The following is an 18,944-nucleotide window of genomic DNA, read 5'->3' as shown; positions in this document are numbered from 1 at the left end:
TGAAGTCAATGTTATATGTTTTATATGACCCTTAGCAACATGTTTAAATATTAAAATGACCAGGATTTAGAAATGTGATGGAATGGCTACTTTTGCCACTTCACAGATGTTATACAATGCCAACTCTTGACACTGTCTTTCAGAGTTGCCCTATGTACAAACATGTACAATTGATAGATATTTGACCAGGTTAAGGTTTTCTATGCCACTGTCATCATGCTACTTTCTACACATTCTTTTAAGAAATAACACTGCTGACATTGGCCAATTCAAATTTAACAATACAACAGCAAGCAACAATCTTCTTCTCGCAAAATGCAGGAAACGGCCAAGGGATAATTTGTTCATGCAATACTGCCTTTTTAACACATGCCAAACCTAGATGTACTTTCTTTTCATAAACATATTGTGTGATAGCTCTTCATAAGGGATACTTTTTGCATTCAGTTAAAAGCTTGTGCGAATAGGCGTATATTGTAATATTCTAACGTAATTATTATATTCAGTTTCCTACTGTTCAGTCGTGTGGTCAGGTGCCACAAAGAGGGACTTGGGAAAATTGCAGTTGGCTCAGAACAGGGCAGCATGTCTGGCCCTTAAAAGTACACGGAGAGCTAACGTTAATGACATGCATGTCAATCTCTCATGGCTCAAAGTGGAAGAGAGATTTACAAAAACAAGTAATGAGGAAGTCAGAGGTGTTGATAAGCTGAAGGTACCGAGCTGTTTGTTTAAAATAGTAGCACACAGCTCAGACACCCATGTATACCCCACAAGACATGCCACCAGAGATCTCTTCACAGTCCCCAAGTCCAGAACAGACTATTCCACATCAGGTAACTGATGCAAGCAGTAGAATCAGATTTAAAAAGCAGGTAAGAAAACACCTTATGGGACAGCGGGGACTGTGAAGTAACACAAACGTAGACACGTGCATACACACACACACATGATAACATTCACACTATACACACACATACACATGGATTTTGCGTTGTAGATATGTAGCAGTGGAGTATGGGCCTGAGGGCACACTGTGTGTTGTGAATTCTGTAATTAACGTATTGTAATGCTTTTAAAAAGGTATAACCACCTTAATTTTGCAAGACCCCAGGAAGAGTAGCCGCTGCCATGGCAGCAGGTAATGGGGATCCTTAATATATACAAATACAACATTTAATGGTGGAAATTGATAATTACTCTTGAAACGTTTGTCCCAGTTTCATGTACTTTCTAGGGTGTACAGTAGACTATAAAGCGATTTCAATGCTACCATTTGAGTCACCTCATACTAGTCATGACATCTGTCCATTTTCCAAAAGAAGGGACATCCTTTTGGTTCCCACCATTTCAGATTTATGACACAACAGCCTGCAGTTCGAATTGTTAGTTTGAACACAGCAGAAACACTGTGTTCAATTATAGTTTCTTATTGGGGCTATAAAGCGTCTAGACAACCCTCCCCTCTTTTTCACCTTCAGTCAGTCTCTAAGTAAAAAGCATTTGCTTTTCTGGATATATGGACTTTTCTTTGTCTCACAGCTATCAACCATTTTTTTCAACTCCCGTTTATTAGACAGTTGCTGTTAGAGCTGCAACAACACATAATCATATACTGGACGTACTGAATTTCGATGTCCCTCAAATTCCATCTGATTTACACTTTATTTACTGTAATTAAACATTACTATCTTTCAAGGGGAAATGCAGCTTTGAATGTGAAATTAACCTTTTTCTATCTCCTGTGACTTAAGCTTACCTTGGCTAAAATGTGTGTACCCTTTCAGCTGCTTGATGTGATTGTCATCTCTATACAGAATGGAATGAATTCCACGTCCTCACTGCATGGAAAACTTGAACACCTTCCACCACATGCACAGAACAACAGAGAGGCCAATGGGGTGGTCTGTAATCTGGAGTTAGCCATGTCCTTACTTAGTTTTCCATTTTTGCTTTGAATGCCTACCCCCCCCCCCCCCCCCCCCCATCCCTTTTTGTGAAGATGGCGGACAGTGGGTTGAGTAGGCAAAATAGATTGGCCTATCTTCTTCTTAGTGCAGTGGGAAATAAATTCTTCCTCACCTAACACATTTACCAAAACTCACATGGTCTAATGACAAATATGGGAGAAGCTTCAAACATATTGCTCTGACAATGTGTTTGAGTTCTTGAGAGAGAATTCTAGATAAAATTTAATCGTTCTTGAATGATTATTTTTTTACAATCTGGATGTCCTCTCATTGTATAGCGGATCTGTATGTTATACATAAAGTATATACAGCTTAAAGACATCCCCCACAAATACAGTATATTATAGCATTTAAATGATTATTACAGTATGGTTCACCACAAAGTTTCTACAGTTTCGGGACAGTAGGGCTCTTGACCCTGACTATTTTGCTGGTAAGTCAGAGTGATTGGACTTATGGGCCAAAGTTGTCTCTCTTGAGGAAGAGTCTTGTCTGTCTGTACTTCTCTTGCATGTGATTTAAACCAACCTTGAAATATACATGTGATATGTATTTTTTTTTAAACAATTTTAATAAGAATAATTATATCTTCAGTTAACAGAAACACCTTCACAGAAGTTATTGGTAACTAAATCAATGACAAAACTGATCATGTACAGTGCCTTCAGAAAGTATTCATACCCCTTGACTTATTCCACATTTTGTTGTGTTACAGCTTGAATTCAAAATGGATTAAGATTTTTTTTATATCTACACACAATACCCAATCATGACAAAGTGGAAACATATCTAATTTACAAAAGTATTCACACCCGTAAGTCAATACATGTTAGAATCACCTTTGGTAGCGATTACAGCTGTGAGTCTGTCTGGGTAAGTCTCTAAGAGCTTTGCACACCTGGATTGTACAATATTTTCCCATTATTCTTTAAATTCTTCATGCTCTGTCAAGTTGGTTGTTGATCCTTGCTAGATAGCTATTTTCAAGTTTTGACATAGATGTTCAAGACAATTTAAGTCAAAACTGTGACTAAGCAACATTCAATGTCGTCTTGGTAAGAAATTTCAGTGTATATTTGGCCTTGTGTTTTAGGTTATTGTCCTGCTGAAAGGTGAATTTGTCTCCCAGTGTCTGTTGGAAAGGAGATCGAAACAGGTTTTCTTCTAGGATTTTGCCTGTGATTAGCTCCATTCCGTTTCTAGTTATCCTGAAAAACTCCCCAGTCCTTAAGGATTACAAAGATAACCATAACATGATGCAGCTATGCTTTAAAAGCAGTATTACTGTACAGGCTTCCTTTTCTCTCTGTCAATATGTTAGTATTATGGAGTAACTACAATGTTGTTGATCCATCCTCAGTTTTATCCTCATCACAGCCATTAAACTTACTGTTTTAAAGTTACCATTGGTCTCATGGTGAAATCCCTGAGCGGTTTCCTTCCTCTCCGGCAACTGAGTTAGGAAGGACGCCTGTATCTTTGTAGTGACTGGGTGTATTGATGCAGCCTCCAAAGTGTAATTGATAATGTCACCATGCTCAAAGGGATATTCAATGTCTGCTTTTTTAATTTTTTACTCATCTACCAATAGACGGGTTAGTTGTTTAGCAACTATGGTGCAAAACAGACAGGGTTGGCTTAAATTGTTGACAACATGTTAACTATTTAGTCTCCAATGATTATTGAAAACATAAATACATTTGCACAATGAACACGTCTCTCAAATACATTTTTTGCCATATTAGCATTGGCATGAAATCAGTCAAAACACCTCAAAGCAAGACATGGTATCAAGAACAAGATTAAATTAGCTGAAGCGAGTCACATACGATTCCCCATATGGCAGTTTCTTCTCATTGTTGGTAGCTATCTGGCCATCCAGAATCACAACTTTTTCGTGACATTGTCATCTAACCCATCTATTGGTGCCCTTCTTTGCGAGGCATTGAAAATCCTCCCTGGTCTTTGTGGTTGAATCTGTGTTTGAAATTCACTGCTCGTCATTCAAAAATCATGTTAAACACTATTATTGCACACAGGCTTGCCATAACAAAGGGGTTGAATACTTATTGACTCGAGACATTTCAGCTTTGAATTTTTAATTAATTAGTAAAAATTTCTAAAAACATACTTCCACGTGATGTGGTATTTTGTGTAGGCCAGTGACTCAATTTAATCAATTTTAAATTCAGGCTGTAACACAACAAAATGTGGAAAAAGTCAATGGGTGTGAATACTTTCTGAAGGCACTGTAAATCATTTGATGAATGATCTTAATGATTTTTTTTTTTTTTTTTACAATTTCACAATACTTTTTCATTCAGCTCACCTAGATCACAATGCAAAGGATAGAGTGCAGGGTTTGTGGATCATAAACAACATATTTGACTGGACATTGGAAGAAAATTACAGATTAATATGAACTAAAATGTCTGCAAGGGATTATTAATTTCTCAAAGGTATTTCAAAATGTTCTACATGATGAAATACACTTTAATGTGTACCCTAAACAAACTAAGTTGAATGAAATGATTATCGAAGTTACAATATTTCCATATATACAGTATAGCAGATTTTGAAGTTCTGTAACTCCTTCACCTCCCTCCCCATCGTTGCCTATCCACTAGTATCGCATCTCCCGCCCCCTTGGCATTCTGCTTTTCTCATCAATGGGCCTTATTTGAATAAAGTGTAAGCACTTGGAGTGCAGCCAATCAGCTGTCAGAGGACCATGATACATCGCAATGCATTATTGATAATAATAATTCCTTTGACATGCGCATTTCTACTTCAGGGGCTAATTTTACAACCCGAAGAATTTGTAAAGAAGGGACGAAAATTGCGTTACTATTTGCTCCGGATGGTTGCACCATGTCGAGGCGCAAGCAAGCTAAGCCACAGCAAATCAATTCCGATGAGCCCGGTTCGTCAGAAAATGGTGAGTTTTTGGACTGTTAAACTACTTTTGGAAAGAGTCGCGCAGGGTTACAGTTATACAATGTTGCAAGGTAGCAACATTTGTATTTGGAAAGTTATACATTGTTTCTCCTCGCACTTTGACCTGGCTGGATCATGACCCTTGGAACTGACCATGCCTTTTTTTTTTTTATAAACCTGCGAGTTAAGTTTTACCAAAATACAGTTGACTTTTTGAAATTGTGTAAGTGAGTTTCTTATTTGAAAGCCTTTTGCGTTTATTCGTGAATATTCGTATGAATAAAATACGGTTTAATCTGTTTGAACATCAATTGATCAATCGATTGCGGTTTGTTTGATAGAGCCAGAAAGCCCAAGTTTTTCGAAAATGTTACAACTGGAATAGCTGGGTGACTACTAACGTTATTGATTGGCTGTGTTTTAGAAGATGATTTGTAATTGTAGACAAATCAGTTGCACGTCTTTTGATATTTTCACATAGGCCTAATTGAAGAACTATCCATGTTGCGCATCAGAATTTGATTGCATGTGTTTCTCCTGCTTTGGACTGTGAGTTTTATGTGCTCAAATACATGGCATAACGTTACATTTTTGTCAGTGTTTGATGTAGTGTATTTTGGGGGCAATTGTTATAAAATGTTTCAAACAGTGTGGTATGAAATGTGACTCAGAAGTAAGCTGATTTAAAGGGGGAAGAGGGGGGGGGGGGGGGGGGGGGTCGGTAGTTGTAGGTTTGTAGGCAAGCAAGGATTGGCGGTGCGGCTTGTGTTGCCATGCCATAGTAATTCACTTTATGAATGATTCTACTTACATGTAGGCTACGCTGCTTGATTGGCAGCGTGCATATGTTCGATAACTTCTTGTCGGTGTTTCTTTGATCTGAGAATAGTTACGTTCCATTTAGCACAGGCTATCAATGTATTCTCATTAAGTGGCATCCTTGTTTAGTTTCACCTCGTGCCATATTGAATTTTAGGTGATCTGATACAATTTATGCGCCACCAAGTGGTCATATGATTTTTTTTTTTACTTGACACAAGTGGGAAAGTCAGTCTTGTTATTTAGAAATGATTTTTTTTCTACTTGCTTTCCCTTAATTTTGCGGGTTCTTGATTAGTTTCGTCTCTGAAAATCGCCCACTTTTTTTGCATAGTGAGTCTTAAGGTAACGTTCTCCTCCCTCTGCGTTATGCACTGCAACAGCATTGACAATTTGTTTGACAATGAACGGATTCGGAATACAATGCCATTTGCCATTTTTTCCCCCCCGATTCCAGTTGCCTGGTGAGCGATTAACAAGGGCAGCAACAGTTTCGTTGGAAGAATGCAGACAGGTGGTCTACCCCACAGAGAGAGTACATTAGCTTTTGACAATGCGACTGGTTGTGAAATGGACTCGGTCGGCAGACAAATAAAATTCATCACTTATTTATTCCAGTTCCATTTGGCTAGAATTTACTTTTCATGTAAATGAGAAGTTGATATGCGAGACAATTGCTCCTGATCTTTTCTGGGTTTTAAAGGCAAATCGATGGATGTCTTTTATATACAGCCACTGTTCTGACTGATTATTGTGAGCATAGGCACACAGTCTTTTTGTATTGAAATTGGTGTTATGTTAAATTCAAGTACAGGTCATATAGATCTTTGTTTATAGTTCACACCATAATTCGCAGACTTGAATTATTGTGGCAAATTCAGGCATATTACAGGCCCACGCGATGAATATTGGTTTACATGTGTCCTGATAATAAGGTATGCTTGTTGTCGGGAGTCATTTACGTTTCTAAAATGAAATGAGTGTCAGGAAAGACAGGCAGGTCTTATTTTTTTTATCCTACATGAGACAGGAGCGGCAGGTAGCCTAGTGGTTAGAGCGTTGGGCTAGTAACAGAAGTTGCTGTTAATCCCCGAGCTGACAAGGTACAAATGTCGTTCTGCCCCTGAACAAGGCAGTTAACCCACTGTTCCCAGGGCGTCATTGTAAATAAGAATTTGTTCTTAACTGACTTGCCTTTTTAAAGTAAAGGTTAAATGACTAAAATAAATAAATAGTTGCTTGCCCCTGATGTTTTTGTCAGATGTTGCCCTCTGCTGGCAGTTGTGCACTGAGCCCAAATTGCACGAAACTAATGCATTGACTGGAAATGTGATTGAGAAAGGTTTTTCATGAATGTAAATGACTCATTCAAGTTTTGCCCACCAAGCAATATTAATTTCTAATATAGATTAACCTCATTATTTATTGAAGTATTTGAATACCACCTTGAGTGTGTGTATATAGTACCAGTCAAAAGTTTGGGCACCACCTCAATCCAGAGTTTTTGTTTATTTTCACTATTTTCTACATTGTCGAATAATAGTGAAGACATCAAAACTATGAAAGAACACATATGGAATCATGTGGTAACCAAAAGTGTTATTTGAGATTCTTCAAAGAAGCCACACTTTGCCTTGATGACAGCTTGGCATTCTCTCAGCCAGCTTCATGAGGTAGTCACCTGGAATGCATTTCAAAAGGTGTGCCTTGTTAATTTTTAATTTGTGGCATTTCTTTCCTTAATGCATTTGAGCCAATCAGTTGTGTTGTGACAAGGTAGTGGTGGTATACAGAAAATAGAACTATTTGGTAAAATAACAAGTCCATATTATGGCAAGAACAGCTCAAGTAAGCAAAGAGAAAAGACAGTCCATTATTACTTGAAGACATGAAGGTCAGTCAATCTGAAATATTTCAAGAACTTTGAGAGGTTCTTCAAGTGCAGTTGCAAAAACCATCAAGTGCTATGATGAAACTGGCTGTCATGAGGACCGCTACAGGAAAGGACGACCCAGAGTTACCTCTGCTGCAGAGGATAAGTTCATTAGTTACCAGACTCAGAAATTGCAGCCCAAATAAATGCTTCACAGAATTCAAGTAACAGACACATCTCAACATCAACTGTTCAGAGGAGACTGTGTGAATCAGGCCTTCATGGTCGAATTGCTGTAAATAAACCACTACTAAAGGACACCAATAAGAAGACTTGCTTGGGCCAAGAACCACGAGCAATGGCCATTAGACTGGTGGAAATCTGTCCTTTGATCTGAGTCTAAATTTTTGGTTCTAACTACCGTGTATTTGTGAGACGCAGAGTAGGTGAATGGATGATCTCTGCATGTGTGGTTCCCACCGTGAAGCATGGGGGTGCTTTGCTGGTGACAATGTCGGGGATTTTATTTAGAATTCAAGGCACACTTAACCAGCATTCTGCAGTGATACGCCATCCCATCTGGTTTGCGCTTAGTCCAATATCATTTGTTTTTCAACAGGACAATGACCCAACACGCATCCAGGCTGTGTAAGGGCTATTTGACCAAGAAGGAGAGTGACGGAGTGCTGCATCAGATGACCTGGCCTTCACAATCACCTGACCGCAACCCAATTTAGATGGTTTGGGATGAGTTGGACCACAAAGTGAAGGAAAAGCAGCCAACAAGTACTCAGCATATATGGGAACTGCTTCAAGACTGTTGGAGAAGCATTCCAGGTGAAGCTGGTTGAGAGAATGCCAAGAGTGTGCAAAGCTGTCAAGGCAAAGGGTGGAGAATTTGGAGAATCTCAAATATAAAATATATTAACTTCTACGGGATCGGTATCCCCCACAGGACGTTTAACGTAGGCTAATGTGATTAGCATGAGGTTGTAAGTAACAAGAGAATTTCTCAGGACATAGACATGTTTTATATGGGCAGAAAGCTTAAATTCTTGTTAATCTAACTGCACTGTCCAATTTACAGTGAAAGAATACCATGCTATTGTTTGAGTGTGCAAAATTGTGAACTTGAAAGTATTAAACCTATTAGGCACATTTGGGCAGTCTTAATACACCATTTTGAACAGATACGCATTGGATCAGTCTAAAACTTTGCACATACACTGCTGCCATTTAGTGGCCAAAATCTAAATTGTGCCTGGGCTGGAATAATACATTATAGCCTTTCTCTTATATTTCAAAGATGATGGTACAAAAAAACCACATGTTTTTTTCCCCTTTTGTATTATCTTTTACGAGATATATGTTATATGTAAAATTAATGTAGGAGAATATAACATATATCTCGTAAAAGTTACGAGATATATGTTATATTCTCCTACATTAATTTTACATTTCCACAAACTCCAGAGTGTTTCCTTTCAAATGGTATCAAGAATATGCATATGCTTGCTTCAGGTCCTGAGCTACAAGCAGTTAGATTTGGGTATGTCATTTTAGGTGAAAATTGAGGGGGGGGGGGGGGGGGGGGGACGATCCGTTTAACACTTTTTTTTGGTTACTACATGATTCCATATGTGTTATTTCATAGTTTTGATGTCTTCGCTATTTTTCTACAATGTAGAAAATAGTAAAATAAAGAAAAACCCTTGTAGGTGTTTCCAAACTTGTGTGTGTAAAAAATATATACACACACACTTCCAATATATTGTTTGATTGAAAAAATAACTCTAAATGATAGAATTTAAATTCAACAGAGATGTACTTATACTGGCTATTTTAATTATATCCAGGCTGTAATTAATTTATGCTTGTTGGTTTATTGTTTTTAACCTGAGATTTCCCTATTATCATTACAGGCGTTCTACAAGACGGTCAAACTGAAGAGAATGGGAATGAGGTGAAGAAGTTTAGAATGGACGAGACGAAGGTCTGCAACAAACGCTGTGCTGAATTCATCGATGAGGCTGAGTTTTTCAAACATCAGAATAATTGCACTAAAAGTCATGAGATGGTAATCATGAAAGATGGAGAGGGGAGAGAAGTACCAGATGACTTCTCACAGAGTGACTTTCAGAAAGACCACAGTGACTGCCAGTCCAGCAGTAATACTCCATCAAAGTCCAATGCAGTGTCTATGGAAAGGATGGAGGAAGAACCTAAATCAAACAGTGAGGAACAACCATCCAAACAAGACCAGGTGGAGATGTCTGACAGTCCCAGGCCTGAGGTGAGTTGCCATCAGCACCAAGCCACATCCAAACCCCAAGATTCAAATGTCACCTTGGAGTCCATGCCTGGCACCAAAGTGGCTGTCACTCAGCACTCATCGAACAGTGGTTTGAACAACTGCAAGTCTCCACAGGCCTCCCAGGAGGCCTTGCAAGCCATCCCTGTGATCCTGGAACAGCTAGTGGCCCTCCAGCAGCAGCAGCTCCAGCAGATTCAACTGACTGAGCAGATCCGTATCCAAGTGTCAATGATGGCTCCACAGAGCCTCCACTCGGCCCTAGGGGCAGCAGTTGACCCCCTAAAAGCCCTAGGAGTTCATCTCTCCCAGCAGCTCTCTGCTGCAGCAGCCCTGATCGGCAAGAGGACTGGCAACCAGAGCCTCTCGCTAGAGTCCCTCAAACAGGGTAAACTACCTCTGTCCAATGGCATTCCCACCTCACTGGCTCGAGGCATGGGGCCGATGCCCTCCAAAGCCGATATGTTGAAGGGGCTCCCAGACATGGCCAAACACCTACCAGCGATACTGCCTCATTCACCAGGCTCCATGGTCTACCAAAGTCCCTTCACTGGCCTCTCATCAGGGATAGATCCCTCTAAGAAAGTAAAGAGCAAGATCCCAAATATGCCTGAGTCTAAAAATGGGTCTGGTGGCGACAGCATGTACAAGCACAAGTGTAAGTACTGTGGGAAAACGTTTGGCAATGACAGCGCACTCCAGATCCATTTGCGCTCGCACACTGGAGAAAGACCATTTAAATGTAACATATGTGGAAACCGTTTCACAACCAAAGGAAACCTCAAAGTGCATTTCCAAAGACACAAGGAGAAGTACCCTTACATCAGGATGAACCCACATCCTGTGCCGGAACACCTTGACAACATTCCCACCAGCAGCGGCATCCCCTACGGCATGTCAATGCCCATTGAAGAATCCAACATGGTGGACATGAAGCCAATGCTCGGCCTCCCATCTCCAGGTTTCCACCCATCAGCACTGCAGGGGTTCAAGCCTTCGTTTGATTGTTTCAGGAGTGACCCGTTCTCCCAAAGAGCGTCATCAGGAGGTGACTGCGTGTCAATTTCCTCAAACATGTTCAATCACGAAATGGGCTCTGATCAGGACCACCAGGTATCTAAAGAGCTAATGGGAGCGCTGCATCACATGAATGGCAAAGGCCTTCCTGGTGACCACAACAGCTCTGAAACTGCCAAACTACAGCAGATGGTGGATGGACTGGAAAAGAGGACCAATGACCCAAACGAGTGCTACATCTGCCACCGGGTGCTCAGCTGCCAGAGCTCCTTGAAGATGCATTACCGTACGCATACGGGCGAGCGGCCCTACAAGTGTAAGATCTGCGGCCGTGCCTTCTCCACCAATGGCAACCTCAAAGCTCATTACGGTGTTCATCGGGCCAACATGCCCCTCAAGATGCAGCACTCTTGCCCCATCTGCCAGAAGAAGTTCACCAATGCGGTGGTTCTTCAGCAGCACATCCGCATGCACATGGGAGGCCAGATCCCTAACACCCCCATGCCAGAGACCCAGCTCGAGGCCTTGGAAGAAATTGACTCCTCTCTGCCTGACGAGAACTCCATGGACACCAATGGCTTTGAGTGCATGGTAGACCAAGACGCAGAGCTTGACTCTCAAGAAAAGCCAAGCAACACCTCAGATTCTCTTGCACCATCTTCCTCTGAGGAACCGCACCAACCTAATCAGGCCCCTCCATCCTCTATGTTCTCCAGCATAGCTGCTCAGGAGAACCACATGAAGAACCTCACCTTGGCTCTCAACCTGCAACGCCAAAGCGGCACTGCCTCGGAGTGTGATGGAGTGCCCCCCAAAGAGTCCCCATCAGCCGCCGAGTGCATCCGGGAGCATGAGTACCGGAACGGCCGCAGCCCTGACATCTCAGACTCTGTCTCCTTCCACTCCTCATCACCACTCAACGGACTGTCTGCTGCCTACTTGGCTAAGTCCCCCGAGTCAGCCATCCCTGAGGATTACACCCGGAATGGGCCTAGAACAGACTCTGACAGCAGCTCTCAGGATGCCGATGGAGCTCTGGACCTAACGGCACCCAGCTTTACCCCAAAAAACATAAAAGAAGAGCCTGGCCTACCCTTCACTAATAGAGAGTATGGTAAGTGTATAAGCCCCTTTGATTAGAATGTGCTTTATTGTAAATCAATCACATTCCCTGTAGGGTTTTAAAAATAGGTTGACTGGGAGTAATCTTGATTATTGTTTATTAACTGGATTTATTTTTCTTCTCAACAGCTCCCAGCCGTTTGCCTCCTTTTATGAGGGTGCCTCCCAGTCTGGTCAAACTGGAGAGGCAGATTCCCCCAGAGAGCTCCATGGGCATGGGCCCTCTATTTGTCTCCCAGATGCCTCAGGGAGTGGGAGGGCAGCCACGGGATGGCTCCAGTGCTCACCGTAGATCCAGCAAGCAGCATCTGTGTAACTCCTGTGGCAAAAACTTCTCCTCTGCCAGCGCCCTGCAGATCCATGAGAGGACCCACACTGGCGAGAAGCCCTTTGGCTGCACCATCTGTGGCAGGGCCTTCACCACTAAAGGCAACCTCAAGGTAAGGCTTTTTTATAGAAATGAAATGCTATTAAAGCATTTGTCTTTCATGGACTCTGTGGCCTGGTATGAAACAGCTAACTTTCTGCAATTCTAAACATTTTGCCATGGGGCAAAGAGTAAAATGTGCAGTTTTATAGCTAATCTCATGCTATTTTGCCATGAGGCTGAGATTTTGTTGCTGTGTTGACTGTAACAATTGCACTGGATTATGAGCTGGAGGCCTGATGAGCTGTCTTTGCTAAATAAACAAATTAAGTAGGTGTTGGCATGGTGCATATAGCCGTAGAAGCACAGTGACATATGCCTCAATGCAGTCATATTCATGGATTATTGGGGGTGTGGCTTTCAGTTATTTTTGTCCACCATCCCATCAGAGTGAATGTCATTCCAGTGCACTACTTGGTATGAATTCTATCTGATGTTGTTTGCATGTTTAGGTAAAAAGACAAATGTCCTGTTTGGAACATGAGTGGAAAGCATCATTTTTGTTGTTGCTTTATCTGATTTGGTTGGCCTGGCTCGCCAGTGGCTGGGTCTTGGCCCACACGTGCCTACGTGGCTGGATTGTCCCAAGTAGATGTTAAGTAATTGTCAACATTTTGATTAACTAGCCCTAACCCTAAACTTAACCATTACCTCAATCCTGGCCCTAACCTAAAACATTACCCTAACCTTAGCAAGCATTTGTTTATCAACAGATAGTCTAATAGTATGATATAATATATGGGAGTATCCAAATAAGTGTGACCTCATTTTCTGTAGTAATATCTATTCCATGCTTGTTTTAGGTGCACGTTGGAACTCACATGTGGAACAGCTCTGCGAGGCGCGGCCAGCGCCTCTCTCTGGACAACCCCATGGCCCTGATGGCGATGAGCTCAGAGTCTGGCAACATGATGCCAGAGATGATGCCACCTCCCAAGGAACTAGGTCCTCCTCCGCCGATGAACTTCGACCAGTCTCTGTGGAACCAGTACACTGCTGCTTTCACCAATGGCTTGTCCATGAAGACTAACGAGATCTCTGTGATCCAAAATGGTGGAATGCCTGGTAGCCTAGCCGGTAGTCCTATGGTCTGCTCTACTGGAGGCCTGATGGAAATGGATGGGTCCCACTCTGGCCTGCCTGCCACCATGGCAGAGATGGAAAGGAATGGCTCAGAGTGTGTGGCTCGATCTCAGTTCCAACATTTCATGGAGGAAGGGAAAATTGCAGTGAACTAGTTGTAAAATGGAAGAACAAGGCAGTTTTATCTGTTTCTGTTTTGCTTATAGTTTTTGTCGATTGTGTACGGATTTTGAATGTTCATAGTAGCAATGTTAGCTAACATTGCCACTTGACTGGTACAATCAACACGTGCTATTCCAACACTTTCGAGAGATAGTCCATAACCCTTGCTGAACATATTGCTGGTTGGAACTCTCAGTGACTTAAATGATGCAGCTCTTCCCTTTTCATTTGAACAATTCACCCCTTAAGTGTTATTTTTAGTTGAAGTTGCTAAAACTACTGTAGGTGTATTTACGGTTATATTTTTCTCCATAATATATGCGGGTATTTCTGTGACACTTTTTAGTCTTGTATCCTGAAGTTGAATGTATGGCTTACTTGAAACCGCTTTGATTCAGAATGTCTCTCTCTTTGACGGAGGAACCTGTAGGATTTTGTCTAGCATTATGAAAGCTTCAGTGTATGACTGATTGTGGACACCATTGTTTTAGTGCTGATAAACAAGTGGCTGTCCTGATTCCTCTACAGTACATAACTACTTGGCTCTCGACCTATTGTGTGCCATACATTTTATGAAATTTGTCTAGTTTCAAAATGGCCAACCGTCTTGCAATGATATTTCATAGGAAAGTGTTTGATATTTCAAGTTGTCTGGAGATGCTCTGAGGTGGTCTGCTGAGAGTTATCCGTCAGGTGTCTCATACTTTTGTTTCATCCAGGCAGGCCTACTGATTTGCTCAGTCGTCTGTTTTGGATGTAATTATGTTTCCAGGTAGTTTACACATGCTGAGACAATAGTTTCTTTGCCTTTCTCTCTAAAACTGAAAAACCTCATGCCAAGTGCCTAGCTTGAATTTGAATTGTTGCTATATTGTCATTTATTTTTATTTTTAAGCACCACAAGATTGTAATGACAGTTATATTTGTCTGTGTGTTTTGACTGGTACTATATTTTTCCATATTGCATTGTTTCCGGAAATGTTTTCTTTTCACTAATTTACAAAGATGACTGTTTCCATATTTTTGCTCTCAATATTCCTTTTTGTTGAGCTTCTGCGTCTTTTGGTGGGTTGTGTTCTGAAGGCTATGGTTTGCGTCCCAAATGGTACCATATTCTCTACATACATGGGCCTTGGTCAAAAGTAGTGCACCGTACAGGGAAAAGGATACCATTTGGGACACAACCCATAAAATGCTGAATGCTCTCAATCATGCCTGCACTTTATATTTCTTCAAACTTTTGTTAAGCTTGTCATTTTAATGGTTACGTGTCAAAACCCTCATTTACATTTACCTTGATCTTCATATAAGAGTGCACATCAGCGATTGTCATCTTTTCTTAGTTTGTTTGAGGACTTGGAAACATTGACTTCAGAATTTTACTCTATTTAACTCAATTCCCAGCCCTATTAAGTTTGATATACTTCAATAATTCTCTCCATTGACTGGGACTCTACATTATTTTATCAATTATGGAATCTTAAACTTTTTTGTTATTTATATTGTGTACGATGCCAGAGCTTTGGGGGCTACACTCTACCTCATTTAGATATTAGTTTATCCTCCACCTACCCTCAAAGTTAACGCAATGGGTACATTCACTATCTGATACATTCTGAGTAAGCAATGATATGCTTTCATTCTTTGCACAACTTACTGAGTTGTGTAAGTAATGAATGTATCACTGGACTCTTTGCTCAACTCAGAATGCACAGATTAACTCTATAATCCTGCTGTACATCCCCCCCATTGAAATGCATTTACCAAATTGTGCCTTGTTTTAAAAGTAAAACCATGCATCAGAACTGCTTTGAGGTTGTCTATACAATTCAAGAAATTGAGCCTGTGTAGGCTTGTTTACAATGTAAATGTCCTTTTCCTTATCCTTTTCCTTATCACCTAAATGTAACTTTCTGGTCTTTCTGAAAATAGAAATCAGGGTGACCTTTCCTACTTTGGTTTGCATTCCTTTGGCAGTTCCCAGCATGCCATGAATTACTCTAAAAATCGTGTTTTATTTAATTGTTTGTATGAATTTGATTTATTTAGTTCAGTCTATGGAAGAGTTAGTATTTCAGTTACAGGATTAACTCTGCTCTGTCTCCTCAGAGCATGGACTTTGGATTAATTACCTCATGGGTTTCTTCGTGCTACTTTTCTTTAATTTGCATTGTGCACATCCCTGATTTCCATCTTGTCTCCTTCAGATGACTTTCTTGGAGTTGTTGGTTTGGTTGTTGATCTCACATGTGTCCCAGAAATAAATGTTTCGTCCCAGATTTTGCATCTCCAACTAGCCGTATGTTGTCTGTTCTCATTTTCTTCCCACAATCAAAGCGAACTATCTGTTTTGTAACCTCTGATCAAGGCCTAGAGCAGTCTTCAAATGGATAAGTAGCCTAATTTTAGTTTATCCAACCATAAAAAATAAAAAATCCCCATGGCCATCTGTTGTAGGTGTAGACCTATTCCAATTTGGGTCTCTTGACATGTGCAGGGTCAAAACTCAAGCATTGGGTTCAAGTTATCTGATTCAGTGCAGTCTCTCGACAAGCCTAGGACAATATTTGTGGACCTTGGAATGACAGTCCCTTCCGTCCATAGCTGTACTCCATCTAGTCACAACCCGCAGAGACTGCTAGGTGGAGTTTGCCTGGCGTCACCGTCAACTGGGGCTGCAGGAATGACGGACAATATTCCTTTACAACCAGTAAGACACAAAAAAAGACACGACAATAAAAACAGGAATGGGTAAGAACAAAAAAAAGACATTTACACTGTAAGTAGAAATGAGAACAACGATATTAGGAGGATGTTAGGCTGTTATTTAGCTCGTTGGCTAATAACAATGAATTGTTTACAAAACCGCGGACGAATATATTCGCTACATTGTAACCGTTCTAAACGTTCAAGATAAATGTCCTTTTTCATAAAAAATAACACAATGGCGGGATTTGCCTTGGTTGGGGAAATGTGTAATCGAAATGAGTCTTTCATTGTAGCGAAAGGGATGACACAACCTTGTTCCGGTTGCTGTATGTTCTGTCGGTGCTAGTAGGCCTACACTATTAATCGTCTATTGTTTGTTTGTCTTGACTAGATAGGCCTATAGGACGGCAAAACAACACCCTTATCATTATGCCTAAAACACAAGGTGGGGTAAGGTAGCTTGGCTGACTGGCATTCTTTGTGTCATTGCGTTGAACCAGCCCCAGACAGGGCAGGCCTTATGAGAATTGGGAGACAGCCAGTGATTGACTTGGGCAGGAGCTCACCGGAGTGGATTACCGGAACCTAAGAATATTAGTTAAGTATTGTGGAGCTCCACCTAAATATAAACAGTGTACCTGCACATATTTCAGTCCAAGTAAAGCACTGGGCACAGCAAACCACCATGATTGACTATGGACACAATACGGATGATGATGCGACTTCTATGAAGTTTATGATATTTCCTGATATATGCAATGATAATATTGCGTCATAGAGTTGCACCAATTGTAAAGTAAAGCCTAACGTCTCATGTCCACCAGTTGCATCAAACTCTTTGTGTTCCGGCATAAGTTATTCATTGTCAATGGAGCATTCTGCAATGCTACGTTGGGGGTGCCGCACTAGGCTGTGGTGCGTTCTGTATTTTTGTGATGCGTTCAATATTTTCAACTCGTGCGTTGCTTTACCGTGCGATGGTACAAACGGAAGTACACACAGAATCCAACTAGGTTGCTTTTAGCTACTTGAAAAGCGAAGCACATGTGCTGCAAGTACTGAAAATGCGGGGTAGACACCCGGCAAAACAAAACGCGTATGCATCTGGTGGACATCTGGCAAAATACAGGCCACACAAGACTAGCCTGCACACCTGTCCCTGCATCCCCTTTGCACCTCATGTCCCCATCATCCGATCAGACAGGAAATAAATAGCAAACGAGTAGGTTTAAGATGTTCAACAAAATATATACAGCCAGGTCCCAAATTATTGGCACCCTTAAAAATGAGCAAAAAATACTGAGCTATATATTGTATGTTCCAAAAAATGGGAAAATTCTATTTTATACTAATATAATTGCTCAGAGAAAGAGAATTTGTTTAACAATTTTTTTTTCTCAAGATAGGGGTCAAAATGATTGGCACCCCTGTTTTCAATACCTAACCTTGCGAGGATAACGGCACTGAGCCTTTGTCTGAAATGTTTTATGAGATTGGAGAACACATGGGAGGGATCTTAGACTGTTCCTCCATACAAATGCTTGATATCCTTCGTCTGCACTTATAGACTGGCCTCTTCAATTCAAACCACCGGTTTTCAACGGGGTTCAAGTCCGGAGATTGAGATGGCCATTGCAAAATGTTGATTTTGTGGTCAATTAACCATTTTGATGTGTGCATGGGGTTATTGTCTCGCTGGAAGAAGTTTCAGCATCCTAGCAGAGGCATCCAGGTTTTTGGCTAAAATGTCCTTATACTGGTAAAGTTCCTTGTGACGTTGACTTTAACAACCACCCCAGGACCCGTGGAAGCAAAATAGCCCCATATCTTCAAAGATCCACCACCATATTTTACAGTAGGTATGGGGTTATTTTCTGCTCATGCATCCTTATACCGAAAAACCGGAATAAAACAAATATATTAATATTTTATTTTTTATTTTTTTGCAAAATATTTGTTGTGCACTGGGCCTTTACTAGTCCTCTATTAGTGGACCAATATAGCCATCTGTAGCGTGGGCCAAAAAAAATCATCATTACTCAAACTACTTCCTGCAGCTATGTCCACAGTCAAGGATTCATTATCCAGGTATTCAGTCCCTACGATATGTGTAGAATATGTGATCTGTAAAAATCATAGAACATTATGACACATGGCAGCCATAAGATTAGGTCACGTGCTGACTGCTTGCCTAGATGAAGTGTAATGCTTTGTTTGAGAAAGGTGTATGAAACTAAGACCTTGCTGCCTAACACATGAAGCCAATATTTACTGAGTCGGGGCCCACCTCTGTGGTCCTATTGACTGACTGAAGCCTTGCTCACCACCATAGAAAAGAAAGATATTATTTGCATGTTTTTGTAGTGGCCTTTCAGTGAGAGGGAAACTCTAAAAGGGCCAGTTTCCCAGACACAGATTAGGCCTAGTTCTGGACTAAAAAAATACTGTTATGGCATTTCTTCATTGAGCATGCTTTTTAGTCCAGGGTCTGTGTTCAAAAGCATCTCTGAGTAT

General features: G+C 41.0%; 2 protein-coding genes across 2 annotated transcripts in view; both read left to right on the top strand.

Annotated features, from left to right (window-relative positions):
• Positions 1–4,841: 4,841 nt before the first annotated feature.
• On the top strand, positions 4,842–16,000 carry LOC120061106 (sal-like protein 4). Its single transcript, XM_039010657.1, has 4 exons — positions 4,842–4,908; positions 9,522–12,041; positions 12,179–12,489; positions 13,280–16,000. Exons 1-4 carry the CDS (start codon positions 4,842–4,844, stop codon positions 13,712–13,714), a joined length of 3,333 nt encoding a protein of 1,110 aa, XP_038866585.1. The 3' UTR covers positions 13,715–16,000.
• Positions 16,001–16,354: 354 nt separating this feature from the next.
• LOC120061079 (probable phospholipid-transporting ATPase IIA) overlaps positions 16,355–18,944 on the top strand; it is a 41,307-nt gene continuing 38,717 nt past the window's right edge. The window contains exon 1 of the mRNA XM_039010601.1: positions 16,355–16,472. Coding sequence (XP_038866529.1) covers positions 16,405–16,472 — 68 coding nt within the window. The 5' untranslated portion in view covers positions 16,355–16,404. The remainder of the gene's footprint in view (positions 16,473–18,944) is intronic.

The sequence above is a fragment of the Salvelinus namaycush genome, chromosome 16 (genome assembly GCF_016432855.1).
Source record: "Salvelinus namaycush isolate Seneca chromosome 16, SaNama_1.0, whole genome shotgun sequence".
Taxonomy (NCBI): domain Eukaryota; kingdom Metazoa; phylum Chordata; class Actinopteri; order Salmoniformes; family Salmonidae; genus Salvelinus; species Salvelinus namaycush.
This window is presented reverse-complemented; position numbering and strand designations above follow the sequence as displayed.